Source organism: Ochotona curzoniae, unplaced genomic scaffold (assembly GCF_017591425.1).
Source record: "Ochotona curzoniae isolate NIBS_2020 unplaced genomic scaffold, NIBS_Ocur_1.0 contig_1014, whole genome shotgun sequence".
Lineage (NCBI taxonomy): Eukaryota > Metazoa > Chordata > Mammalia > Lagomorpha > Ochotonidae > Ochotona > Ochotona curzoniae.
This window is the reverse complement of record NW_024464920.1, coordinates 10,202,070-10,230,009: the sequence shown is the minus strand read 5'-3', so window position 1 is coordinate 10,230,009 and position 27,940 is coordinate 10,202,070. Positions and strand designations below refer to the sequence as shown.

Sequence of the window (27,940 nt, the reverse complement as noted above, 5' to 3'; positions counted from 1 at the left end):
AACCACTGCGCCATCGCGCCGGGCCCTGCTTTAGCACAGCCCAATGCTTTGGAATCCTGCACCCATGCGGGAGACCTGGAGGAAGTTCCTGGCTCCTGGCTCCGGATCGGGCGTTGCGCTCACTTGGGGAGTAAATCATTGGATGGAAGCTCTTCCTCTCTATATCTCTCCTCTCTATATATCTGACTTTGTAATAAAAATAAATTTAAAAAAAAAAATCTTAAAACAACACAAACAAAAACAAAAAAACACTAAAGAAAAAAGTTCTGAAAAAAATCTTTCAGGTTACAAATATAAACCATAAAAATGATATATGGTTTTCTTTTGCTTTTATATGAAATACAGAGTGAGTTATTTTATCAACACATACAGAAAGTTTATTGTTACCTGATGCTTTATCTCCACACACCACACAAAGATCAAAAACCTTGTTCGCCCCTTGGTCTGTCGAGGAATTATCTGTTAAGAGCTTAAAAAAAAATTGCTATTCAGTAACACTCTCATTCTTTCAAAAATCCAAGTCATATTCGGCTAGTCCTGGCTGTGTGCCTCTTTTTCCTATATTACTCTTAAAGCTTGACTCTACTGCTTTGTACAAACTAATTAAACCACCACTTATTCTTAAAATTAGGGGAAAATTTAAATGTTGTAGTAAGAAGACTAAAAATATATTTTTGATATGTTTAAAGTAACCAACCTGTTCAACATTTCAAAAAAATGAGAAGTTCTTAATGTATTACCCACTAAGCACTAAACACTACCATGTGGAACATGTCAAGCAGTCATCAGTCCTAGCGAAGTTATTTTTCCAGGGTCTTATCATGACAAAAATCAGGCTTCAGGAAGCAAACAGAAAAACAGAATTTCTAATATTAGATATCCTTTGAAAGCATCTATGTATAGTATCACTTTTTTCCCTAATAATATGTCTACTACAAAATGATACTAAGCTTTCATAGCCCATTATTCCAAGGCTAGAGGGGACACCGAAAGCCTAGGAGACATGCATACATTCCATTTTAGATCAGGGGACAAGAAATTAAGTCTTGGTCTAAGGGAAATCCAAGCTACCCCCCATTTAAAAAAAATTTGTTTATTTTTATTACAAAGTCAGATATACACAAAGGAGGAGAGACAGGGAGGAAGAATCTCTGCCCAATGATTCACTCCCCAAGTGACTGCAATTGCCAGTGCAGCGCCAATCCGAAACAGGATCCAGGAACTTCCTCCAGGTTTCCCATGTGGGTGCAGGGTCCCAAAGCTTTGGGCCGTCCTGAACTGCTTTCCCAGGCCGCAACCAGGGAGCTGGATGGGAAGCGGGGCTGCCGGGATTAGAACTGGCATCCTAATGGGATCCTAGCATGCCCAAGGCGAGGACTTCAGCTGCTAGACCACTGTGCCGGACCCACTACCCCTAAATTTATTCATTATCCCAGACAACCCAGGAAGCAGGAGAGTGCCAATACTATCTCCAACAGCTGAGACTGGGCCATGCTGAAGCCAGGAGGTAGAACTCCGTTTGTATTTCTCACTTGGAAACACATTTAAGTGCCTGAGCCATCATTCACTCTGTCCTAGGTACATAGGCAGGAAATGGGATTCAAAGTGGAGTAACCAGAGTAGCTGGGATCTGGACAGGCACTCCAATGTGGCATGCATATGCTCCAAGTCGCTGCTTACTGTGCTATATCAGCACGCACACCCAAAACAGGAGAATTTTTTTTAAAGATGGAGTAACTGTAATGGGGAAATCTGAGAAATACTTTTCCAGCTGGTCAAATTAAACTCAGCAATCACAAATTATGTATCTTTTATACAATGTTTCTCCTCAAACTCAATCCTTATCATAGGGAAAACATTGAAGACTAATAGTGATATATCATACTATATCTGACTAGTGTTCCTCACAATTGTCAAGTTCGTCAATAACAAAGTCAGAAGCTGTCACAGGAGGATCTTGAGCAGACCTGCCTATAAAATGTAGCGTGGTATCCAGGATGGGATCCTGATCCAATAGATAAAAAGTAAAGTCCAGGGCCCGGCGCGGTGGTGCAGTGGTTAAGGTCCTCGCCTTGCACGCACCAGGATCCCATATGGGCACCGGTTCTAATCCCAGCAGCCCCGCTTCCCTTCCAGCTCCCTGTCTGTGGCCTGGGAAAGCAGTCGAGGACGGCCCAAAGCTTTGGGACCCTGCACCCGCGTGGGAGACCTGGAAGAGGCTCCTGGCTTTGGATCGGCATAGCTCCGGCTGTTGCAGCCGTCTGGGGAGTGAATCATCAGGCGGAAGATCTTCCTCTCCGTCTCTCCTCTCTGTATATCTGCCTTTCCAATAAAAATAAATCTTAAAGAAAAAACAAGTAAAGTCCAAAGACCTATTTACACCAGTTAGTAATGTACCAGTGCTGAATCATAATATTTAGCAAATTTATCATAATGTAAAATGTGATAGAGAAACTGCTGGGAGTGTATTACTCACTGTGCTATCTGCTATTTTTTATTTAGAATCCAAAATGATTTTAAAAACCAAGTTTAGTCATTATAAAATAAGGGCTAAGGTGTGTGTATTATAAATTTTTGTTGACTTTTGTCTGAGTGATGAAACAACTTACAAATCCTTAACATGGACCTATCCATCTCTACTTTAATCACTAAAAACATGAATAATGTCATCAGAGGAACCGACTCGATCAGAATGTACTTGCAGGCAAAATTTTACCTTTTGTTAATTTGTTTTTTCAATCCTAGAAGAAATTTTTGCATTGATTTTTTTTTAAAACTACAAACCTGGAATTCAATTTTAAGTAGATGGGTGTATTTCACCTGCTCCAAATCACAGCAAACTGCAGTCCAAATATCCACAAGCACACAGCATGCAGAAATTATAACTGTTTCTTTAAAGAATAAAGTACAACCCTATATTCCAGCAGATATTTAAAGTTTAATATTCTACCAAATATTAAAATGATATAGTACTAATCTAGGTAAAGCAGACTGTTGGTGGATCTGAGAAGGTACAAAGCTAAACCTAGCAACTGCGGTACCTGCTTGGTAACTGAGCAGCTTGGTTCAGCATCTGCTGCTCTGACCTGCTCCCTAAGCGGCAGGCCTCTCAGAGACCAGTTCTGCACTTTACTCCAATGCTTATTCTTGGAAACCTGGCCCAGAGCTGTTCCTCCAGCCTTCACAATCATCCTGAGTCTTCCATACTCTGCCAGCCCATGCCAGTCAGAGAGGCTCTCAGTGTATGCAACTAAGGACCTGCCCAAAACTGATCAGTATGAAAACTATCAAGAAAAACAGTGGTTCGTCCAGGGGGGTCAACATGGATGCTCCACACTGCATTAACTTTTATAAAAGATTTTGTTTTCCTACTAAAAAAATGTCTTAAAGTCAGGACCTAGTATGACATCTTTTCAAATATCTCTCAGGCTTAAGATGAGAAGATGCTTCCATGTTGCTTACCTGGAGGTGTGGTGTAGACAGATCAGGAGCTGTAAAAAACAACTGGTTGACACCTGCTGCATCGGGAGATGAGAGAAAAACTTTCCCTGGAGTAGACTCTTGCCTGGCCAGGATGACCTTGCTCGCGGCGGAGCCATCGTGATTTGCCAGAATGAACTGCTTGCCATGTGCATTATGATCAAGGGCTGTCACAATCTGGATTTTTTGCCCACTTTGCTGCTCTGTAACAATCTAATACAATTATGTCAGGTTAATAATCAATTAAAAATTGATTCAGTGACATTTCTTCCTCTAATATTTTGTTTTCAAAATTAAAACAGCCTATCATTAGGTATGTATTCAATGTAACTCACAGACCTTTTAAATTAGCTATTTTCCTTTTACAAATTACAGAAATAAACAAATGTGTAAACAAAAGTACAATAGGACATCTGTTCTCACTATCTCAATTCCTTCCTTTCTCTATTGCATACCATCTATCCAAACACACGCCAGATGCATTTTACTTACTGTTCTGGGTCCTGGAATTTTAGTGAACAAAGCAAAATAGTTGCTCTCAAGAAGTTCTCATCCTGTAGGGATGAGATAGCTAGGCAAACGACACTGCCAGGGATTAATAAGTATCACAAAGCTAGGGTAAGGTGAAGGACCCTGATGGGATGAGGGTGGGGGCAAACACTCAGGCGGTGACACTTTCACACAAACTTGGATGAATAAGATAGCCCAAGGCTTAGGAACACCTAGAGGAAGAATATTCCATGTAGAGGAAGCAGAATGTGTAAGGTGGCCCTGGACAGGAAGGAAGGTCCAGCAAGGGCATATATGAATGATGGGGATTACGATAGGAGATGAGATCTAAATAACAATACCTGAGCCAGATTTTTTTTTAAAGATTCATTTTTCTTTTGAAACACTCCAGTTTTATTATAAAAGAGAAATCTTCCCTTTGTTGGCTCACTCTCAGGATAACCGCAATGGTCTGGGATGGACCAGGCGGAATCCAGAAGTCAGGGGCTTTATCCAGAAGCAGCCAGGACATGAACCGCGTGTGCATACAGATGCTGGTGTTGTAGACAGTGGCTTAACCGTACCAAGCCACAATGCCAGCCCCGAGGCTGTTGCACTTTGATCTAGCTCCCTAACACTGGCATGGAAAATCATCAAGTATATGAGCCCCTGTCATGTGGGAAATCCGGGTGAAGCTCCTAGCTTGTGGCTTTGGCCTGGCTCAGCTCTGGTTGCTGCAGCCACTGGCTGAAGGCAACCAGTGCAGATCCCCATCCTCCTGGCTCCATTCTGTCACTTTAACTTTCAAATCAGTCAGTCAATCCTAAATAAAAACAGTAGGGTAGCTGAGATAATGGAGACTCGGGAACCTGGCCTCGGCCTGCACCAGCCCTAAAACTGCCATCATTTGGAGAGTATAAATGATCTGTCATTCAAGTAAATAAGTAAGCAAACGTAGAAAATATGGGTTCACAAAGACTTATTATGAGCAGCTGGGAGGAAAAGAATCACCTGCTGAGCAGAGCTACTCCAGATAAAAGGCAAATTCATAAAGAAAAGGCCTCTGACACTGAGAGGCTTTGTTACTGAGCACATGTTTTCTGGAGGAAAACTTCATTAAACAAATTTAATTATTTATTCATTTTAATTTTTAAAGGAAAGTATCTTTATTGCCTTGGAATAGGAAGGATTCTTTTTTTTTCTTTTCCCAAAAATGTATTTGAAAGGGAGAAGGAAGATCTCTCATCTGCTGACTCACTCTCCAGAGCTTATCATATGCAGGACAAATCAGGGAGCCTGAAACCTACCCAGTCTCCCACAGACGGGGCAGGAGACCCAGAACTGGAGCCAATACCTGTTATCTCCCAAGGTGAGCAACAGCAGGAAATCGGAAACAGGGGAGCAGCTGGGACGCAAACCCAGGTTCTGGGACAAGATGTGACTCTCAAGAAGTGCTCATCCACCTTAATAAACTGTGCTTCAGAATTTTCCATTTTTATTTTCAAGACTCTTCATAAAAATTAAAGCAAAGTTCTTATGCACCAGTTTCTAAATTATGCTAGTAAGAGCTGTTGTCAAGGTGAGATTTTTTTTGTTGACTAGTATTTCTATCAAGTTTTATCTTTCAAGGTATTTGTTTTTAAGAGTTATTTTTATTGGAAAAACAGATAAGATTTACAGAGGGAAGGAGAAAGACCTTCCATCTGTTTGCCCATTCCCTCAACTGCTGGAGCTGAACAAATGCAAACACAGATGCCAGGAGCTCCTTCCAGATCTTTCACCAAGGTACAGGGTCCCAAGGCTTCTATTATTATTATTTCTTTTCTTTATTTTTTTTAAAGATTTATTTTATTTTTATCGGAAATGCAGATATACAGAGAGGAAGCTTCTCAGTCTGATGATTCACTCCCCAAGTGAGCGCAACAGCCAGTGCTGAGCCAATCTGAAGCCAGGAGTCAGGAACTTCCTCCAGGTCTCCCATGTGGGTGCAGGGTTCCAAGGCCTTGGGCCATTGTCTACTGCTTTCCCAGGCTGCAAGCAGGGAGCTGGATGGGAAGTGGAGCTGCCGGGATTAGAACCGGCGCCCATATGGGATCCTGGGGTGTTCAAGGCGAGGACTTTAGCTGTTAGGCCACACCGCCGGGCCCCTATTTCTTTTATTTTTAAAGATTTATTTATTGGAAAGTCAGATATACAGAGAGAAGAGACAGAAAGGAAGATCTTTTGTCTGATGATTCACTCTCCAAGTGATCGCAATGGCCAGCGCTGAGCCAATCTGAAGCCAGGAGCTTCTTCTAGGTCTCCCATGTGGGTGCAGGGTCCCCAGGCTTTGGGCCGTCCTCCACTACTTTCCTAGGCCACAAGCACGGAGATGGATGGGAAGTGGGGCTGCCAGGATTAGAACCTGTGCTCATATGGGATCTCGGCACGTTCAAGATGAGGACTTAAGCCACCAGGCTACCGTGCCAGACCCCTTTGATTTTTTTTTGGAAGTGTGGCAGGTATGAAATATTATCCTATATTGATTTTCACTTGTGATTCCCTAATTACCAGTGTGTTTGAAACATAGTTTAACATATTCACTAGTTTCCTCTTCTGTAGACTATCTGTAGCTTTTGCCCATTTCACTTTAGGGTTTTCTCTTACTGAGTTGCAAATATATTAATGTGTTTGAGGCTATCAATCGATTTCTTTGTGGTTTGTGTTTTCTGTTTCAGAAGGAATTCTCTCATGCTTTTTTTTTTAGATTATATATATACAGATAAAAAAAGAAAAGCAAAAGATAATATATAAATATTATATATGTATGTATATATTATCTTTTGCTTTTCTTTTTTTTTTTTTTTTGACAATTGTTACATAGTTAATTAAGGCACAAAAGTTCAAGGGCTACAGGAAAGTGGGTAAGACTATTATTTCCACATTGTTTTTGTCATGTATCTGAGGTAAAGGGGGAAATAAAGGGAGAAGCCCCACCCAGGTCCCATGCATCCCAGGTCCCTGATGTGGGGCAAGCTCCGAGGGTCTTGCTTAAGTGGTTTTGATAGTTCAACAGTTATGAATTGCTACCAATCTTGCCATTCTAGGCACCATGAGGATGCTGCAGAATCCACTGTTTGACATAGTTTACCTGAGAGTCTTTGTTTGCCCAGTTTTTCACTGCCAAAATATGTGGCTGGGGTAGTTGATTGATTTGTTCTGTCCTCCGTCCTCTGTTGGTGTACTGGGTGTCCTCTGCAGGTTCTGATGGACTGCCATATCCTCTATGTGTACCTGGTTATGCTGTCCACTGCTCCATGTGAGCCTCTGAGGAGGCTCGGCTCTAACACTTGCACTCCATGGCAGACCATGGAACCTCCACTTCTTTTCATGGTTAGAGTTCTGTGTCTGGCAGTTCAATTGGGGCGATCCCCAAAGAAACTTTGAGATGATCCCAGACCAGATTCTTATGTGTACTCGCAAGTACAGGGCCCAATACAGACCACTGCCCCAATCAGCTGGTGGTTGCAATTGCTGGGTCAGATCTATTTCCAGCCCTGTCTTCCACTAGAACCAATGGGTGTTGCAGTCCAGTTTGATTCTGCCCAGCACACATTCAGCCCTCACATAAACCAGTGCAGTCTAGTTGGAGTGACCCACAATAACCCCCAGCAGACCTGTCCACTACTCTGGTTCCCATACTTGTCTGTATGTACAGCAGACTAATCCAGTCTTTCCCACATCCCATTCAGCTCTCATACATGTCAATGGGCATTCAACCTAACCAGCTCCGCTATCCAACCCATACACATGCTGTTGGGTGCCTTTCTGTCTAGCTACCCCTGTCCCTGTCCTGGTTTTTGTGCTCTCCAGTGGGAGTGGTAACCCAAGAGGGAGGAGTCCACTGTTTCCCTACTAGGCCACTCCCACTCCCAGATTATGCACTCTCCAGGTGGTTCTGGAATTTCACTTGAAAGATTTAGCTTCCAGTGCCAGCCTCTGCCAGCTGATGTTGCAGCAAAGCCCAACTAGCCCTCACCCACTCTAATTTTAGCTTGCACCAGTAGGAACAGTGAACCCAGCCTGGCTTTTCCCTGATCTAGCTCACAAGAGGCCCACAGGTGTTTTAACCCTACCTGGCCTGGTCTGGCCCCATCCCAATCCATGCTCTCCAGTGGGAGCGGCTGTCCCGCAGGGGAGCCTTCCATATTCCTCTGCGGCTGCAGCCACATCTAGTGTAGGTCACCTCACCTTGGCATTTCCCAGTGTGCACTGATTTTTGTCGTGACCGAACCTGGCCCGACCCACACTCTGTTCTGGTGCTCGGATTAGCCAGCTGGTGATGTGAATTAGTTCAGCCTGGTCTGGCCCCGGACCCATGCCAAACGTATGCCAGTGGGTACCTTCCCATGGCCTGCTCTAAGCATTCCCTATCGTGCTTCTTGTGCTTACCTCCAGGGACTGTGTCCTGCCAGAGGAGTTGCCCAGGCTCTTCCGCCAGAACCTCTCCCAATGCCAGATTTCGCAAATATTGGTGGGTTCATGAGCCAGCCCTACTCAGTCTACCTCCTGTCCTTGCAGAAACAGTGTGGGCCCAGCTTTTCTTTCTTGGTAGGGGAAGAGCCATCCTCTACTGCTTTCCCAGGTCACAAGCAGGGATCTCGATGGGAAGTGGAGTAGCCAGAACACAAACCAGCACCCTTGGGTGATGCTGGTACTTGTAAGGGGAGGATTTAGCCTTTGAGCCATCATGCTGGGCCCTCTAAGTATGGTTTTTAAACTGTTGTCCATTTTTAAAATATAGGTTATTTATACCAAATCCATTCTCTATTTGGTATCAATAATTTTACAACTTTCAACAGTACCTATGAGACTTTTAAAAAATCAGCTCATCTATAACAAATTTTGCGAAGTCAAAGTTTTCACCTTTTGTTACTTTTATTTTGCCAGTATTTTAATTATTTCTATCAGCGTACCCATTGTGAACTGACGAGTGACTCACACTTATTTCTTACAGAACTACTTTAGGTGTATGCACGGGTTCAAGTGCTTGGACTCCAGAACCAAACAGGGAACAGCAGAGGAGCAGGTGCTCTTGTACACTGGGTTCAGTTCCAGGTCTCTGCTAACGTGCCTGGAAAGGCACTGGAGGTCAGCCCAAGGCCTGGACTCCAGAACGCAACATGGACTTCCAGGTCCCTTGCTTCAGACCTGCACACTGCCGGCTGTTGCAGCAATATATGGAATAAACCTGTGCATGGAAGATATTTCTCTCTCCAATCTCTCTGTAATTTGGATTTCACATAAATAAATACATCTTAAAAAAATATCCTTAAAATGGGGCCAGGTGAGGCACAGGCCCGGCGTGGTAGCCTAGTGGGCTAAAGTCCTTGCCTTGCAACTGCTGGGATTCCACATGGACACCAGTTCATGTCCTGGGTGCTCCATCCAACTCTCTGCTTGTGGCCTTGGAAAGCAATAGAGGATAGCCCAATGCCTTGGGACTCTGCACCCATGTGGGAGAATCAGAAGAAGCTCCTGGATCCTGGGTTCAGATCAGCTCTGGCCATTGTAGCCATTTGGGGAGTGAACCAGTGGATGGAAGATATCTCTGTCTCCTTCTGTGTATCTGCCTTTCAAATAAAAATGAATAAATCTTAAAAAAATTAAAGAATATTTAATCCATTTAACTAATCCATTAAAATTTAAGCAGCATTATAAAATAAAAATCAAGTTTTATTATCCAAGTAAATGTCAACAGAGAGAACAGAATTATTTTTGCAAATCACTTTGATCTATGATTTAAAAAAAGTATAATCTTCTCTAAGACTTGTTATTCAATCTGCTGAAATATACTATTTTTGTTCAAATAAAAAAAAAACACAGCCTATATTTACTGTTTTAAAGGGTAAGAGATATTTTTAGCAGTCTTTTTACATTTTGTATATTGGCCTTCAATACTAAACCAAACTTCATTCAACAAGTGGTAGTTTTTGAAAAAGAGTTCCATTTATTTCTATTAATTTGAAAGGCAGAGCAACAGAGAAATACACACATACATACATATACACATCTTCCATCTGACAGTTCAATGCTCAAATGGTTTAGTCAGAACTGAGCCAGGTTGAAGCTATGAGCTTAGCACATCAATCCAGGCCTCCCACAAGAGTGACAGGGATCCAAGTACTTAAGCTATTACCTGCTGTCTCCAAGGGAACACATTAGCAGGAAGAGGTGCTAGAAGTGCATAGTGATTGGAATCTTGACATCCCAAATGGTAACTTAATGGCACTACAAAAAAATCTACCCCCTGATGGCAACTTTTTAAAGGTCAGTTGCCATGTGAAATAAAAAGTTATTTCAAAATAAACTGGTTTATTCTAGAATTTGGCTCCCTTACTCATTTATGATTTTGTAACATCAAGCACTTGTTTATGGAATTATGTATGCCTTTTAAAAGTTGGTACAGTTCATAGTACAGTGTCAACACATGTCATGTAGCTTGTGGAAATTTCCACTGTATGCTTGTGGGAGAACAATGAAAAAGCAAATAACATTTTAGTATTTGTATTACAAAAACAGTTTTGACCTGACACACTTTCTGAAAGCGTCAGATGATACTGGTTTCCAGATAATGCTATGTCTGACAAGGAGAAAGATAAAATCATCCGAAAAATGAAGATGTCTACACTGACATCAACTAACTCCTCTACTCCATCAAGGCTGGGACATTTTGCAATCTCCAAAATACATCTCCTCTATACATCACCCACTCCACAACTCACCTGCTCTTATTCTGCCCCCATTTCACCCAATACAATCACCTATCCATCACACCAGAATAAACTCCATTTTGACTAACTACTCAATTATTTACTAGACAGAAAAAGTATTTTTGAAAGTAAGAGTATATCTTCTCTTTGTACCTCCAGAATTTACTATACACATTTAGAGTAAATAATAGAAGTATGATAAATCAATGAAAGATTTCTAAATTAGACATACCTCTCCCATCTGTTGTTCAATAATTTGATGTGCAATTTCTTCTATGGTTGCCATGATCCAACTGCTAAAACACCTGCCAAAAACAAAAAGATGGTTTTTTTTTTGACAATTCTATCCATTAAAAAAAACATGCTTACTACATAACTTGCAAATACAGTTATAGGATATTAAAATCTGTTCCTGGCCTCTGGTTTCAGCCTGGCTCTGCCCCAGCCATTGTGGCCATCTAGGGAGCGAGCCACTGGATAGATCTCTGTCTTACCCTCTCTGGAACGCTGCCCTTCAAGTAAGTAAAACAAACCCATCAAAATCAAAACCATTTAAAATCAAACAAGTTTACTTCTCTAACATATGGAAGCCTAAACAGAACTGTAATCAGTAAAATTTACTAATTAAAATAAGAGGCAACCCTGTCACTGAACAAAATCAAGTCTGAAGCCACTTCAAATACTTTGATCAGTTTTATAAAAAAACAAAACAACAACAAAAATAAAACAAAACAAAAAAACACAACCAAAGGATTACATTCACTAAAAATTCATCTAGAATTTTCTGACCTTCATTAGTGGCAATTTCCCAAACATGAGGAAATTTCAAACATTTACGGAAAAGGTAACCCCTGGGGGCTTCCCTGGAGGTGCTCTTCCACTTGGTGGTACTTCCTCAGGGCCCACCACTGAAGAGGTCGAGTAAGTCAACCACAGTGTAGATGCAGCATTGTTCTACAGGATAGGAGATGGGAAGACCCAAATTTGTAGCATATTCTTGCAGTTTAAAGTTTGGTTGCTACACTAAATGACTGGGCATTCTCAATACTTGAATATGAAACATATGCACATGGAAAGAAAGTAATACTGCACTCTATATGCATTGTATCTTAGGTGGAAAATGCAATGGCTTAAATAAACCTATATTTAAAATTAAAAAAAAAAAAAAGGCAAGTCTAGGGACACATTAAGCCATGGCTTGCGATGCCATACGAAGCAGCTGGATCAGATGTGGAGCAGCCAGGACTCAATCTGGCACCCACATGGAATGCCAATACTGCGGGCAAAGGATTAGCTGGTTAAGCCAAAGTATTGGCCTCCTCAACTTTTGAAAAACATACACATACTTTAATTTTTTGTTTTTTAACTTTCATTTGTTTATTTAATTGGAAAGGCAGAGTTACAGCAAGACAAAGAGGTCTTCCATCTGCAGGTTCACTCCCCACACCACTGAGATGGACAGAACTGGGCCATTCGAAAGTCAGGAAGCAGGAGCTTCTTTCAGGTCTTCTACATGGATGCAGCAGCCCAAGGACCCGTGCCATCTTTTGTTGCTTTCTCAGGTGCATTAGCAAGGTCTTGGATCAGAAGTGCAGCAGCAGAAACTAAAAAAGTGCTCACATGGGAAGTGAGCACCAAGAGACAGCTCTACCTGCAGCACCAGCCCCTCCTCCTTACTAGACGCTGGGGAGCCCCCAACATATCTAGAACCAACTACAGAAACACAGACCTGCCTCCTAAGCTCTACTTCTGGGATCAGTCTTTCTTTTTTCTAAAGGAAAACAATGCTCACATCCAGGTAGCTCTATTCGGCCCGTCCTGAAAAGCCCAGAAGCCCAACAGTCTCCCTCCACTCAGCCCACTATGGGTAGACTTCAGATGTCACAATTGTTCAGCCACAGAATTTATGGAGGTTCAAGGCATGAAGATAACACAGCCCTCTACAATTTTTTTGGTAGATAATCCTATTTCTTTCTTTTTTTCTTGAAAGATTTATTTATTTATTGGAAAGTCAGATATACAGAGAGGAGGAGAGACAGAGAGGAAGATCTTCCGTCCGATGATTTACTCCCCAAATGAACGCAACGGCCGATGCTATGCCGATCCGAAGCCAGGATGCAGGAACTTCTTCCGGGTATCCCACATGGGTGCAGGGTCCCAAGGCCTTGGGCAGTCCTTGTGGCCTAGTGGCTAAATTCCTTGCCTTGAATGCACGCTGGGATCCCATATGGGCGCTGTTTCTAATCCTGGCAGCTCCACTTCCCATCCAGCTCCCTGCTTGTGGCCTGGGAAAGCAGTCGAAGACAGCCCAAAGCCTTGGGACCCTGCACCGGCATGGGAGACCTGGAGGAGGTTCCTGACTCCTGGCTTCAGATTGGTGCAGCACCGGCCGTTGTGGTCACTTAGGGAGTGATTCATCGGATGGAGGATGTTAGAGGCAACCAAAATGTTAAAAGGTCTACATACTAGAAGTGGTTTGAGTAAGTCAGAAGCAACTTGAATTTAAAGTAAAAAGGAGAAGTTTTTACAAATAACTTGGGCCATACACCCAGGCTCAGGATGTAAGGGTCAGTGGCCCTGATAAGGGTAAAAATAAATAGCCCCTTATCCTGTATTTCACAGATATGTTACCTATTGCTTTGCATCTGTAACCCCTTAGCTTAGAATAGTTTTGTCTTGTCATGATGAATAAGGACTTGAGGCATTTCGTGGGCCTTTAGTCATGCCTGTATTTGACTGGAGTGTTTCATATTTGCTTTAAATTGATTAGAGCGTTTTTCACGAGCGCGGGCTTTACTGTAACAGCCAAATGGGCCTATAAGAATCTGACTTGTCCCTGGCTCGGGGTCTTGCTTCATCCACCATTCCTGCGTGTCTGTGTGAGGAGCATGACCCTGGCTAGCCAGCTCAATAAACTCTGCTTGCTGATTGCATCCACGTCTAGTTCTTAGCTGTCCAACGGTGTGACAATTTTGGAACCTAACAGAGGATCTTTCTCTCTGTCTCTCCTCCTCTCTGTAATCCAACTTTCCAATAAAAATAAATATGTCTTATACAACAACAAAAACTACTAAGCAGTGTTTCATGCAGGAATTCCTAGGTTCAATATCCAGTTCCAGCTCTGAACCAGCTTCCTGCTAACGGAGGCTCTGGGGGGCAGTGGTGATGGCTCAATGGAGCTCCTACCACCCACGCAGGAAACCTGTGAATTTCCAGCTTCTGGCCAGCCTTAGCTATTATATACTCTTGGGGAGTCAACCAGTAGATGACAGCTTTCTCTCTTTTTTTGAAAGGAAATGATATTTAAAAGGAAACATCATTCTAAATGAATAAAGTATTTTAAAAATAGAAATGAACACAAAGCTGTATCCTACACATACTATGTGCTGGCTATAATAAAATGAATATATACAGGACACTAGTCTAATGTTCTAGTCTCTGATAATGCTATTATTTTGGGGTTGGTTAATTCTCCACCTGCTGTGCTAGTGTCCCATATGTGCGCTGGTTCTAGTCCTGGTTGTTCTACTTCCAATCCAGTTTACAAACTGAGAAACAGCAGAGAATGGCTCAAATTCTTGAGCCCTTGTACTCCCTCATATGGGAGACTCAGAAGAGGCTCCTGGCTCAACCACAGCAGTTGAGGCCACTTAAGGAGTGAACAAGTGGATGGAAGATCTGTGTCCCCTCTCTGTAAAATCTGTTTCAAATGGAAAAATCAAAACAAAACAAAAACCTACTTATTTTCCTCTACACTGCTCTGAATATCATATTTCTAACTGTCACAGCCCTATGAAAGGTTAACTGTAAAGGTGACTGTACTCATGGAAGTCTGGAATCTCCAGAGACACCTGCATCCTGCTTCCTGAAACGCCAGGAAGCAGACAGAAGGTGGGAAGCATCGTGGCGTTTTAGATTTCCAAGGACGGTCCGAGGCATGCTATTTTACTACTGTCTGCACTGAAGTGACAGCATCAGGATCCCAAGCCTCTGCACTATTGTCTGCTTTTTGCTTTGTGTTAGGAAAAAGGCCCTACTCATGTGTTTGCTCACTGTCACCTAGCTTTTGATTTTCCCATAGAGACTTGCTATAAAAACTCTACACTTATTTTGTTCAATGTGCTCCTTATTCATGGCAAGGGTAGCTGCCCAACTGGATGTTAAATAAAAATCATTTCGCTTGCGTTGGAGTCTTGCAAGATTTACCTACACCTGGAGCTGGTGTTGTGGCTGTGAGTAAAGCCACTGCTTGTGACGTCATCCCGCACAGAGGAAGGGGATGGTGTCCTGGTTACTCCACTTGTGACACAGCGCCCTGTTGAGGGTCCCAGAAAAGCAGCACAAGATGGCCCAAGTGCTTGGGCTCCTGCAACCCAAGTGCAGTCCTGGAAGAAGCTCTGGCTGCTGGCATCAGTCTGTCCCAGCCCCAGATACTGCAGCCATCTAGGGAGAAAACCAGTAGATGGAAGATTTCTCTGCTTCTCCCTCTGTGGCTCTGCTTTTCAAATGAACAAATAATATTGAAAAAAAAAAAAACAACAAAAAACAAAACAAACAAAAAACTCGTGGATTCTCAGGCAAGCCAGTTACTCCAGTTCCTAATGACTTTTAGCTTCATTCAGTAACTCCTGTTCTAGTGCCACTATTTAATGCAGATTGGAGTTTTGTCCCTTTGCTGCCACCAACATGGGAGACTTGTGTGCCTTAAGACAGTCCAAACAGCTCCGACTTTTCTGGACTACAAAGTCTGGTAGCATTCACCTAGCTGCCAGTTTGGTGTTTATGGTAACACTGATACAGCATGTAGACTTAATATTATATCTCCTCTTAATATTTTTCAGTCTTTCCTTCATCTATAGGATTTGAGGTGTCATGTTTAATTTTATACTCTACTTATACATATTAGTTGAAGTTACTTCAATTTAGGATGTGCTTCATTTTTCCACATCTTTGTTAGTGGCTTCTTTTAGTCACAAGCATTAAATTTAACTAAAGAAGAGGCAAAGCCCTCATGTTTCATAAATTGTGGGTAGAAGGCTGAACTGCTACAAGTCTGTTAGAAAACTCACTTGCAGGCACATATCAAGAGCCTTTAGGGTATAGCACAACAGCTCAGCTAGCTAATCCTCCTCCTCCTATAAGAGCTGGGATCCTAAATGCATGCAAATTCAAGTCCTGGTTGCTCCACACCCCATTTAGCTCCCTGCTCTTCCAACCCTGCACCTGTGTGGGAAACCTGGCAGGAACTTCTGGCGTTGGGGTTCAGATGGGCTTAGCTCTGGCCATTTCGATCATAAGTAGAGTGAACCAACAGAGGGAAGATCTTTTTCATTATCTCTCCTCTCTATAAATCTGCCTTTCCAGTAAAAATGACTAAATCTTTCAAAAGGAGCCTTTATTGAATTATAAATCTTGTAATAAAAAAAAATGCAGAACAGGAGAAATCTCAAACTATAAAGACTAGATAGCAAAGCATATGAGAGGGTCCGGCGTGGTAGCCTAGGGGCTTAAGTCCTCACCTTGCATGTGTTGGGATCCCATGTGGGCACTGGTTCTAATCCCAGCTATTCTACTTCCCATCTATCTCCCTACATGTGGCTGAAAAAGCAGTAGAGGAAGAGGCCCAGCACAGTGGCCTAATGGCTAAAGTCCTTGCCTTGAATGCGCTAGGATCCCACGTGGGCGCGGTACTAATCCCAGCAGCTCCACTCCCCATCTCTATGCAACACTGGTGGGTTAGGTTCCCACCATAATACCATTAACATGATTTCAGGGAACAAATCCCTTGTGAATCTGCAGGGACAAACCCTGTAAAGTGAGACCGGCTTCATTTAGTTCTTGGTACACAAAACAGGTATATTCAAGCAGAATCATCTAGCAAAGGTCTCATGTCAATCCAGGGGTAAACTATGCACAAGACATAAAAATATGAGCGAAAATTTTGTTTTATAACAACTTGTTCTCATACTAACATAATCATTGCAGATACCAGAAAACTCGCCCCTAAAGTAGGCGGCTATGTCCCTGACCAACCCAAACACCGCCAATACATTACCACATTAAACTTCTAAAAGTAAGGAACAGATCTGTGTTAGCTGCTAGCAATGGATGCAAAATTATACATAACTGCATTTTTGTGATGGCAATTCATGAGATTTTAAAAGGTTGTCAAAGGCCCGGTGCTTTTTTTTTTAATAAAAAAAATTCTAGTCAAACTACCTGCTATTCACCGTGTCCTCTTGCTTTCCTTCCTCAAGAGTAGGAATCACATGTCCTGTGACAACCCATTTTGCTTATGCTTTCTTCCATTGTCTTGTTTCCCTCAAAATCCTTCCTAAATCGAGACTGAAATGTTCCTACAAAGGCTGATGAAATCAGCAGCCTTCAACACAATCCTTTTTTAGTAACCATAAACATGTGTCTTTCAGATCCAGCAAGACGATGTATAAACCAAAGGTTAAAAGCCATCTCCACGTATCAACTGATCCACCCAGCATGCACCATTCAAAAATTTGACGGTGGAAGGCCTATTGTACAAGTTCCAGAAGCACGAAAAACTCTAAAGGCCTTCAATCTCTTTGCGTTAACTTTCCAGTCACTTTTTCCCAGACTGATCCTACCTACGGAGCAACAAAGTGACGCCTGGAGTTCATAATATGCTATCTGCACGAGCTGGAGGCCGGTTCCTAACAAAAGAACTCTTGGAAGCTCGGACCTGGCCAATCTAAGTTTTTTTTTCTTTTTTTTTTTAAATCCAAAGACAGCAGCTAGGAGGGGCATCACCCTGTTCTTCCTGTTTCAGCTCTGGGATCAGTACCCTGCCAGGCGGGAGGAGGCCTCAACGGTGGGGAGCAGGGTGCCCCCTTCCCAGGGTCCCGCCGCAGCCTCCCCTCTCTGAGGGCGCACCCTCCCCAGGCTCCCCTCCATCAACCTCCCCTCCCCTCCCCAGACTCCCCTCCCTCATGCTCCAACCGCCTGACTCTCAGGGCGCACCCTCCCCAGGCTCCCCTTCCCAGCCTCCCTCCCTCAGCCTCCCCTCCCCTCCCTCAGCCTCCCCCTCCCAGCCTCCCTCCCTCAGCCTCCCCTCCCCAGGCCCTGGCCGCCCCCGGGCGGGGCGGGAAGGGAAGGTGGCGCCGAGACGGAAGCTTTTCCTGCAGGTGAAAGGTCAGAGGCGTCGCGAGAGGCTGCAGAGGAGGCCGGGCTGCACGCGCCGCCCGCCCGCGGCCCCCAGCCCGCCGCGCCCCGCACTCCGCCCTCCCGGGGCGCCGGCCGCTCGCCCCGCGCTGCCAGCCCAGCCGAGGGATCCGCCGACGCCGCTGGCTCCGCCGGCCGCCGCACACGCCAGCCGGGCGGATCTGGGCCGCGGCCGTTGGCCGTTGGGCTCCGCGCCCGGCACTCCTTACCGGGGCTCCTCCGCCGCGCTGTCCCGCCTCGGGCACGGACCCGACGGCGGCGTCTCCCGGGGAGCGGGCGGTGCGCTAGGGGAGCGGAAGTCACGGAAGGCTGAAAAGAAGGGGATCGAGTAAGGGCAGGAAGGTTTCTGAGTTTGTGTATTTGGGGAGGGGGGTCAGAGTTCGTGACCCTTCCCTCGGCTCGGAGCCGCTCTCGCCCCTGCGCGCTTGCGCATTGGCGGCGAGACGGGGTCGTGACGTTCCCCGAGTAGGGTGGAGGGGCCCGAGAGAAGCGAGTCGCGGCTCTGAAACTTGATCGCCCCCTGCCGGCTTGGAGGGAGGCTGCCCTGGCAGAGCCACGCAAGCTCACCAGGCCTGATAGCCTCTTGTCAGCTAAACGTGGTCTTTATTATTATTTTTTTTAAGATTTAGTGTTTTAATTTGAAAGGCAAATTTTTTTTCAGAGAGAGGGGTCTTTGATGTGCTGGTGCACTCCCTAACTGGCCATGATGTCCTGAGTGGAGCTGATTGGAAGCCAGGATCCTGAAGTATTCTGTGTGGGTGCAGGTACTCAAGACTTTGGGCCATCCTCCGCTGCTTTCCCAGGTCATCAGCAGGGAGCAGAATGGGAAGTGGAGCAGCAGAAACGCAAACCAGCTCCCACATAGGATGCCAGGGCTTGCAGGTGGTGAATTAGCTTGCTACAACGCTGTCAACAGCCCCGTGGAAGGAAGTTTTGAGTCGGTGTTTCAGTCTGAAGCAGTGATAACCTAATGGGTTTTTAGACGATTGTTTCTGATCTGTAGAAAACTGAGAGAGCTAAAGGCTCTCTCTTATTTAGACTCTAAATATTACTAGAGAACTGCCAAGTGCAGTTACACTCCAAGCATGTGCTTAAACTTCCCTTCATATAACAAGCTGATACAGGATGGTGGAGTTTTACCTATTCTGAGCCAAGCGATACAACAGCTAAGTGGGGCAAGAATATCCTCACTGGAATGCCAGTTCCCAAGAATTGTCGGTTTTGTTGAGCTGTGTATTGTAGAATCCACAGGTCAGTGCTTGCTGAACAATAAAGGTTTATGACACGGAAAGGCAGCGAGCTGTGTGCAGAAGACTCCGACTTGGACAGATGTCTTCAAAGCGCTCATTTGTGAGCACTGCAGAAAAGCAGCTGTAGCTCAACTTGGGCAAAACCCAAGTTAGGAAAATCCACTGCGTGCTGGGACTGCGAAGAACTTGTCATTCCCCCAAACCCGCCGATCCCCCACATCTACACGAGGGGGCAGGGGAACATAGCCTACAATACTTCCTAACAAGTCAAGTTTCTTCAGGCCTCATTCTTTGAAAGCTGAGCTATGCTCTTCAGCAACATGTGGTGGTTTTTTTTTTTATTTTTTTTTTTTATTTATTGGAAAGTCAGATATACAGAGAGGAGGAGACAGGAAGATCTTTTGTCCAATGATTCACTCCCCAAGTGAGTGCAATGACCGATCCTATGCCGATCCGAAGCCAGGAGCCAGGAACTTCTTCCGGGTCCCCCACACGGGTGCAGGGTCCCAAAGCTTTGGGCTGTCTTCGAATGCCTTCCCAGGCCACAAGCAGGGAGCTGGATGGGAAGTGGAGCTACGGGATTAGAACTGGTGCCTATATGGGATCCCGGCACATTCAAGGCTAGGACTTTAGCCACTAGGCCACACCGCTGGGCCCCCATGTGGTGTGTTTAGTTCACTCAAGTCACAATAAGCTGATGTGTAAGGCTCAGAAGTAGAAATTACTTTGGAAGTACCATTTGCAGGTAAGAATTTCTTGTGATTGTGCTTCAGGAAAAAGTAAAGTAGCTCTTTAAATGTGTGACTGTTGACAGTATAGGCACCAAGGACCATATTCCAACTGCCAAGGAGATCACAGGGAATTGGAGTGCCTTCATAGCTTGAGAACTCCGAGGTCAACCATTCCCTACGGGATCGCCCACATGGCATGCAAGCAGCCCAGAACCAGCCTCACAGGGTCTAATGAACAGCCAGAAGCTCCAGGTGATCCTCAGAGACAGAATAGTAAACTTCCTTTTGGATTCAGGAAAGGAGCTTTCTCTGGTCCTTACTTAGACCCAACTTTGGCTCCGCATTCTTTCCTCCAATGACCATCAGCATCGCTCCAGAGTCCCCACAATTAGATCAGATAGACAGAGACTAAAATGGAAAGCTTAGAACAGACAAGAAAAGTCAGCTTGGATTCTCGTATACCTCACTAGGTAGAACACAAAGATCAGTTATTCCTCACTAACTAGGTTATTGGAGATTTCTCTGTGCACCCCTCCTAAAACTATTCTACTCTTCAATTGGTAATATATGGCTTGTTAAGAGTTATAAGCCTGCTTGGAGTATCCTAACATTCATGAAGTTCAATAAAATCTCACTTGAATACTATAAATTGCTAAGTGTATGTATGTATGTGTGTGTGTGTATATATATATATGGTACCCTACAACCATTTTAAGGTTTGCAGCAGTTGGTTATGTATAAACTAAAATTGAGATGTCAATGAAGTAGTTATAGGACTTGGTTAAGAACTTGCACTTTCTAACACATTGGTCATTCAGTAGCATGTTATTTGTAAATATCCATTTTTCTTCCTGGTGTTGATTTTGCATTGTCGCTGTTCATTTAAGGGGATTATAATAACTGTTTATTGGAGACTATCATATCTATATGTGAGGATATGCTGCCATCTCTACTTTCAGATCAAAGATGGACTCCCAATGAAACTATTAAATTTATCTTGACAATAAGATGCTGGACTCTGCATGGTCCATGCCTGCAATGATGGAATTATGACTGTTTATGACCTATACTACTGTAATAACATAGAGGAAATAAATATGGGGGCAGGGCTTGGCAAAGGGTTAAGGGAAATCCCAGAGTCTATGGAACTGTGTCATAAAATAAAATAACAATAAAAAAAGTGTGACTTTTTAAAAAGTTACAATAACACACCAGCATTAGGTAGTATAGTACATTTATTTGGCATAAATATAACACATATTAACATTATTTACAATGCTAGTTTTTCTTTATAAAGAATATATGGACAATAAAATATAAACAATTATCCCTTTACATAAAGTTTATCTAGAAATACATTATCAGTCATTTAAAAATAGTTCCAAGATTGGATCTTACATTCTGTGAAGTCCTATAAAGGAGAAAGTTAGCCCTTTCCATCCTTCTCCTATTCCAAAAGAAAAGGAGTTTGATATTTAGGCTTTTGCAGTTTCTCCTACTACCTTTATTTTAATCCCACTGGAAATGCTTTTCTCATGGGGAAACAGTCCTAAGCCTTTTTTTTCCCCAAAATGCCACAGGTTTCAGAATCATACATGTATTGGGGGCTCTTTAAAAGACAAGACAGGATCCATGGTAGGGAATTTGATTCTGCAAATACCAGGGGAGCCATTGCAGCCAAGGCACTCCACTAGCTGCTGTAAGGGAATCTTAGATGAACAAGCTAAGTTGCTATTGACATCATATTCAAGTTTATGAAGTAAAGACCACACGGGCCCAGGGGAAGGAGAGAGCAAAGGGGTGAGGATTAGACCAGATGTCACAGAGAAGTCTTGGATAAACAGGAAAAGTTAGGAGTGGGGCAGACATAGGAGAAAGGTGAGGTTGGGATTATCTGGAGCGTAGACTAGCTTGAAGTGTCCCATGCCTAAACCACTGATGGGAAACAAGGATGAACCTTGACTAAGTATGCTTTGGGAAGAGCATTCTAGTAGTGTTTAAAATGGGACCACACAGATTAACAAAGTTACCTACAGTCTTTGCAGAGGTTAATGAGAACTCCAGCCGTGGCAGTGACGATGGGAACATAAAAGAGCAATGGCAAAAAAGTCTTGTTCAGACTTGAAGTCAGATTCTGTAGCCACAGATGATGTCTTTATCACAAAAGAATATTTGCAGATCTGAACAGGAAGAAAGTTTTTTGGTTTTTTTTTGTTTGTTTGTTTTTGCCATGTGAATTTTAAGATGGTGTAGGTCTCCAATGGGTAGTTGTAAATGTTGCTTTGCAGGAGGGTGAATGAAGGTATTTGAGGGCTGCATTTGAGCTACAGATAAGGACCCCATCCTCACTTTATTCTATCCAACTGAAGAAGTACTTTCTCTTAAAAGGCACAGGGTGCTATCATGGGAGAACGTGGTATATTACAGTATCTGCCTTCAGGAAGCACATACTGCACCATATGAAGAAACAGGATTTGCCTCTCTGGAAATCCAGGTGACCACCTTTGACTGCAGAGGATCTCAAGCATATGCTATAACATCAATTTAAATTATGAAAGGAGGCTTACCACATTGCTAGGAACTTTCTATTCATCAGATACGAAATGTACATTTGGTAAACAAAATTGTACCTGAAAGAATTGGTCTGATGATCTCATTTTAAGAAACCCTACCAGATGAATCAAGCTTTTGGATGAAGAAAAGTATTTTGGGCAGCCAAAGGATAACAAGAGGATAGCTGGGCACACTGGGGAGCAGGGGAAAAGAGGTTGGAAAACTGTTCAACATGTGTAATGATGGCAAAGGGATTGATTTTTTAGGACATTAGTCCCAAGGAAGGACACTGGCAGAGAAGGGAGGTATGCTGGCTGGGGTTACTCAGAAGCAGACCTAGCCTCTTCCCACTTCAGCCTGGCTTCTTGGGTTATTCTCAGCTTCCTTCTCAGCTTAGTTTTGTGACTGCCCTTCTCCATGCTCATTACAAATAGAAGATACCTAAGGAAACATTTGGACCCTGGAAACCAGACACTGGCAGGTCAAAGCCTTATTTACTGATTTCGATGAAAATAAGTAGGCCCCCAAAAGTAAAGTAAAACAAAAACTAGTTTATCTGGTATGACAGAAAGACTTGGGGAGACTGTATGTTAAGATGATCTGTAAGGCCAAAACAGGGGGTTAAAATGACTCCCTAACAGGAAATAGCCAGAAAAACCTACAGCAGCCACTAGCAGGGACTCTGGTGCTGCAGCAAACAGCATTCAAAAGGCTTCTAGAAGGCACTTGCTTATTCTCTTGGTTACCCTCAAGAGTCACCACACTGAATTGGGAAATCCTTTATAAGCAAGCAGGTAGGAAAATTCTGGTACCCTTTAAGAAATATTTTATAAATCTTTCTTATAAGGCAGATCTTAAACTCCATTGATACAATATATTACAAACATATCAGGAATGTCTTCAATCATACAGTTAATCAATTTTCCTTCTGCTAATCAACAGTTTTTTTGTGCAAAGTGTTCAAATGTTAAACAGTAAGTGTGCCAGAATCATTAATGAGTAATAATGAGGTGCACTGATGGATAAAGAAAGGACTTTTTCTTAATTGCCAAGGAGGACATTTCACAAAGTGGTATAAAAAGATCATTCAAAAATGAATACTAGAGAACTGCAGTTAATACTGGCTTAGAAGTTGTGCTTTTCTGATATGGCAATTCCAGTTTTTCCAATTCCAAGCACAATATTAAAGGAAATGCAACACCCCGGATACAAACATGATCACCGAGAACTCTTAAAAGCAGGGGATTTAATGCACTACTATAATGCTTTCCACATTTTTGCTATTTAAAAAATATATACACTTATGTGTGTTGAACTGGTAGCTTTGAAAAAATTCAGATTCTACCCCCTTACTAGAATTATTTCATGGCATAGTGCTCATGCCAAAAGAGGTACATAACAGTAGAAATACTTTGTTATTTCACTGGAATTTCATTTCACATTTACTGAGGTAGAGACTGGCCATGCATGTTCCCATTAAAAGATGCAACAGATTTCTAAGTTGACTGATTCAGAGACATGCAATTTTTTCATCAGCAGTCTGAATACAATCACAATGACTAAAACCAGGCACTGCAGGGAAATTTGTTCCTTATGATATAAATTTTATTTACCAAGATATACTGCTAATGAAAATATTAAAATGTAAGGCAAAACAGTGTAGACTGAATCACAAATAGTTAATACTGTATAGCATTAACATTTCTAGTCTCTAAAGAATTGATACTTAAGAATTCAGTGTGAATCTCAGAAATAATTCTGACCACCAGGTAAACATCAACAGTTTAATAAATAACATACATGGAAAAACAAACATTAAGACAAAACCCACTATTTTCTGATATCCAAAGAAAAGTTTGGTTGGATATGTCTTGGCAGTGTTCATTTCTACATAATTTCTGAATCATATTTATTTCAGTCTGATAAATTCTGCCTTTCTGGAAACAAAGAAGAGATGAAACCAACACTGCTACAATACTGTGCCTTCCTGAAATGCTTCTATCCACCTGTTGATAAAAAGAAATCCATTAGAATTATAAGATCCAATCATCTGCTATATGCAAACAGAACATAAATAGTAGCTGGCCCTGCAGCTGATTGCCCGAACAACACAATTAAGATCTTTCTTAAAGCAAAGTGGAATTTTGTGTCTTTATTGGGTACTCTTGTCCAAAAGCTGGCATGCAAAGGACTTTATTAACAACACTCTGTCTGCGTTACTTGGGTTCTGTGAGAACTTCAGTGTCACCACATCTCTTAACTCCACCAACCAGAGTTTGCTTATATATCCCTTAGTTCCCAATGAAAGAGAAATCTGGCATTTATTCTACTCTCAAGTGATAAAAAAAAAAATATGCATGCAATATAATAGCTTCTCAAGTTTTTAGAAGTCTTTCCAAAAGTCTTTAGTCTCTGAATGTTAGCCGACCTTGTGCACAGCTGCAAGTACTCAGAAAACACTTGGGGATACTCTCCGCTCCTCCCACTAGAGGAACTGTTTCTGAACCTAATTATTTTTTACCTTCTTATTGGAGCACGATTTTTACAGTAGTATTTCAGGTACAGAAATCATTCCAGGGAAGCATAAGCTTTTAAGAGCAGCTTATAATTTATAACATTTAAATTTTGAAATTTAAACTTTTGAAAATAAATACATGTAAGTTATACTCAATTCTGGTCTCCCAGTATGACTGGCAGGAGTGCAGTGATTGAGCCATCATTGTTGTCTCAAAGGGTCTGCACTGGGAGGGAAGTGGAGTCGGTGTCCAGAACAAGTATTGAACACAGACACTCCAATGTGCAGACATGGGCATCACATCTGGTATCCTAACACTTGCCCCAATATTAATAACTTACAATTTAGCGTAAACCCATTCTAAATTTTGTCTCTCAAAAAGTCAAACCACCACCACAAAACTGTGGAAAAATGGATACAAAAAAAATCTAAAATCCATGCACAATTTTTTTTAAAAATGATACAGACTTTGATTGAACTTTGCAAATACCCCCATTTTCAATTATGGTACATTATTTTTAACTGTCTTGAGAAGCTGATGCCCTGCTTACTCAAGCCATTTTAGAAACATTAAGCTGAGATGACATGAATACCTCTTACTCAAAACACAAATGTGTATTCCGTGATGCCAAAGTTGCCAAAGTACAATGCAAATGGAAGGGACAAACCAATGTTTAGTTCAGAGGAGACTTTGATTTCATGAGGATATGCAGCTCCATGTTAAGCAAACTGGTAACTTCAAAACTTTCTTATTTGAATTCTGAAGAGACTGTTTCAGCCTTTCATCTAAAATGATATCCATTTCCACCTCCTCAGTCGCAGGGAACAGCATGGAGCCTCCTAATATGTTTGACCTTTTTTCCCCAAAGAAGCATGCTTGCAAGCAGCTGATTAAACTCACGCTGTTCCCGGGCATAACTGAATCACCAGACTGCCAAAAGCCCTGGAATGTTTCAAGGGAAGATTCTTCCCCTCCTTGCAGGAGGTCAAATGCCTCTGCTTCCCTTCCTTGCAGCAGAGCAGCGGCATGCTGCTTCCCGTGTGGAGATAAAATTCTTGGACAGGACTATTTTCCTTTCTCCTCTGCCTTCTAAAAAATGTTCCAGAAACCCCTGCCTTATTTCTTTGCAATGCTGCACAGTTTAATCTTCATTTGGATCTCTGGTTTAGATTCTGAGTTGTCCCTGTGCCTTAAAGTAGCTAATTTAAAAATCAAACTAACAAATTGGAATACTGTCTCTAAAAAATATATATATTTCAGTTACTTACTTCTGAGCTGATTGTGCATCGTCTGCTTTGAACACATAAAATAGCATGTTTTTGTGTAGTAATTGAAATACTTTGGATTCTGAATTCTCATCTTTCACTTGCATAACAGTGAATCCTAATAAAGGTTGACTTTCCAAAGCTGCCACATCCTAATTTAAAAATACAAAAAGACAAGATTTTAGTTTGAGATAAAATTCAGATTTTAAAATTCTTGATTTCTTTTTTTTTTTTAATTTTATTTTTATTGGAAAGGTGGGTATACAGAGAGGAGAGACAGAGAGGAAGATCTTCCATCTGATGACTCACTCCCCAGGCTGCCGCAATGGCTGGAGCTGAGCCAATCCAAAGCCAGGAGCCTCTTCCAGGCCTCCCACGCAGATGCAGGGTCCCAAAGCTTTGGGCCGTCCTCAACTGCTTTCCCGGGCCACAGGCCCGGGATGGGAAGTGGGGCTGCCGGGATTAGAACCGGCGCCCATATGGGATCCCAGGCGTGCAAGGCGAGGACCTTAACCACTGCGCCATTGCACCGGGCCCAACATTCTTGATTTCTATATCTCTATTTCATATACACACATTTCAAACAATAATTCTAACAGCTTATTCATTTCTCTGTGTCGTCCCCACATCCAAGTGTGCTAGACACTGCATTAGATAATTTTTACTATGTTCACATCTGTTGAATTTCACATAATATTCACTATATACTTTTCACATTATATTCACAGTAATGTTTAATACACTGCTTTTGATATATGGATGCCAAAATAAAGCCAAGAGAGCCAATGGACTTTCCCAGATCTTAGCATTAACGATCTTTAAGCTTGGATCCTCCTATAGCAATGGTTGTCACAGGATGTTGGAACCCAGGATGACCAGACAGAGAAAAGGACAGAATCAGAGCAAATACTAAAAACTGTTAACAAACGCACTCTCTTATCAATACTGGTTTGATCAACACAAGTGGGTTGTGATCGAGGGAGCTCCACAAATACAGCCTGGCTGAAAGAAGCAGTGGTTTCCCCTTTCATGAAGTAGTTAGCAGTCATGTGATACCAAAACACTTGTGTTTTATGCTAGGAAAATTCCTAACACACCTGGGTAAGTGCTTCCCAGATACAAAGCAAGAACACAACAGCATCTCTGCTCCCTATTAGTCAAGCAAAAATAATGCACGCAAAACAGATTATTTCCAGCTGCATTACTAAATCCCAAAACTGGAGCCAGCACTGTAGTGTAGCAAGTAAAGCCACTGCCTATGATGCCAGCATCTCATATAGATGCTGGTTGAAGTCCCAGCTGCTCCACTTTTTGTTTTTTTAAAGATTTATTTTTATTGGAAAGGCAGACATATAGAAAGAGGCGAGATAGAGAAGATGTTCCATCTGCCAGTTCACTCCCCAGTGGCACTGAGTCAATCTGAACCTAGCAGCCAAGGAGCTTCTTCTGGGTCTCCCACATGGGTACAGGCTCCTAAGGCCTCAGGCCATCCTTGACTGCTTTACCAGGGTACAAGCAAGGAGCTGGATGGTAAGTGGATTAGCCGGGACCTGAACTGGCACACACATGGGATCCCAGTGTGTGCAAGGCAAGGACTCTAGCCATTAGGCTACTGCATTGGGCATCAGTTGCTCCACTTCTAATCCAACTCCCTGCTGATATGCATGGGAAAGCAGTGGAAGATGGCCCAAATTCTTGGGGCCTTGTTAC

The 27,940-nt window shown here is 42.7% G+C and overlaps 2 protein-coding genes across 5 annotated transcripts in view; both read right to left on the bottom strand.

Moving 5' to 3' along the window:
* The window catches only part of NR2C1 (nuclear receptor subfamily 2 group C member 1), a 44,538-nt gene extending 26,211 nt beyond the window's left edge, over nucleotides 1-18,327 (bottom strand). Inside the window, exons 1-4 of one of the 2 annotated variants that reach the window (XM_040980738.1) lie at nucleotides 18,125-18,327; nucleotides 10,954-11,026; nucleotides 3,463-3,693; nucleotides 388-469 (exon numbers count right to left, since the gene is read on the bottom strand). In XM_040980738.1, the coding sequence (XP_040836672.1) occupies nucleotides 388-469; nucleotides 3,463-3,693; nucleotides 10,954-11,007 (367 nt within the window). In that variant the 5' untranslated portion in view covers nucleotides 11,008-11,026; nucleotides 18,125-18,327. The remainder of the gene's footprint in view (nucleotides 1-387; nucleotides 470-3,462; nucleotides 3,694-10,953; nucleotides 11,027-18,124) is intronic. The other variant, XM_040980728.1, reaches the window with a different exon arrangement.
* Nucleotides 18,328-21,119: 2,792 nt separating this feature from the next.
* Nucleotides 21,120-27,940, bottom strand: part of FGD6 (FYVE, RhoGEF and PH domain containing 6) — a 117,225-nt gene continuing 110,404 nt past the window's right edge. For all 3 annotated transcript variants that reach the window (XM_040980715.1, XM_040980695.1, XM_040980704.1), the window contains 2 exons: nucleotides 26,234-26,382; nucleotides 21,120-24,455 (listed from right to left, as the gene is read on the bottom strand). In XM_040980715.1, coding sequence (XP_040836649.1) covers nucleotides 24,419-24,455; nucleotides 26,234-26,382 — 186 coding nt within the window. In that variant the 3' untranslated portion in view covers nucleotides 21,120-24,418. The remainder of the gene's footprint in view (nucleotides 24,456-26,233; nucleotides 26,383-27,940) is intronic.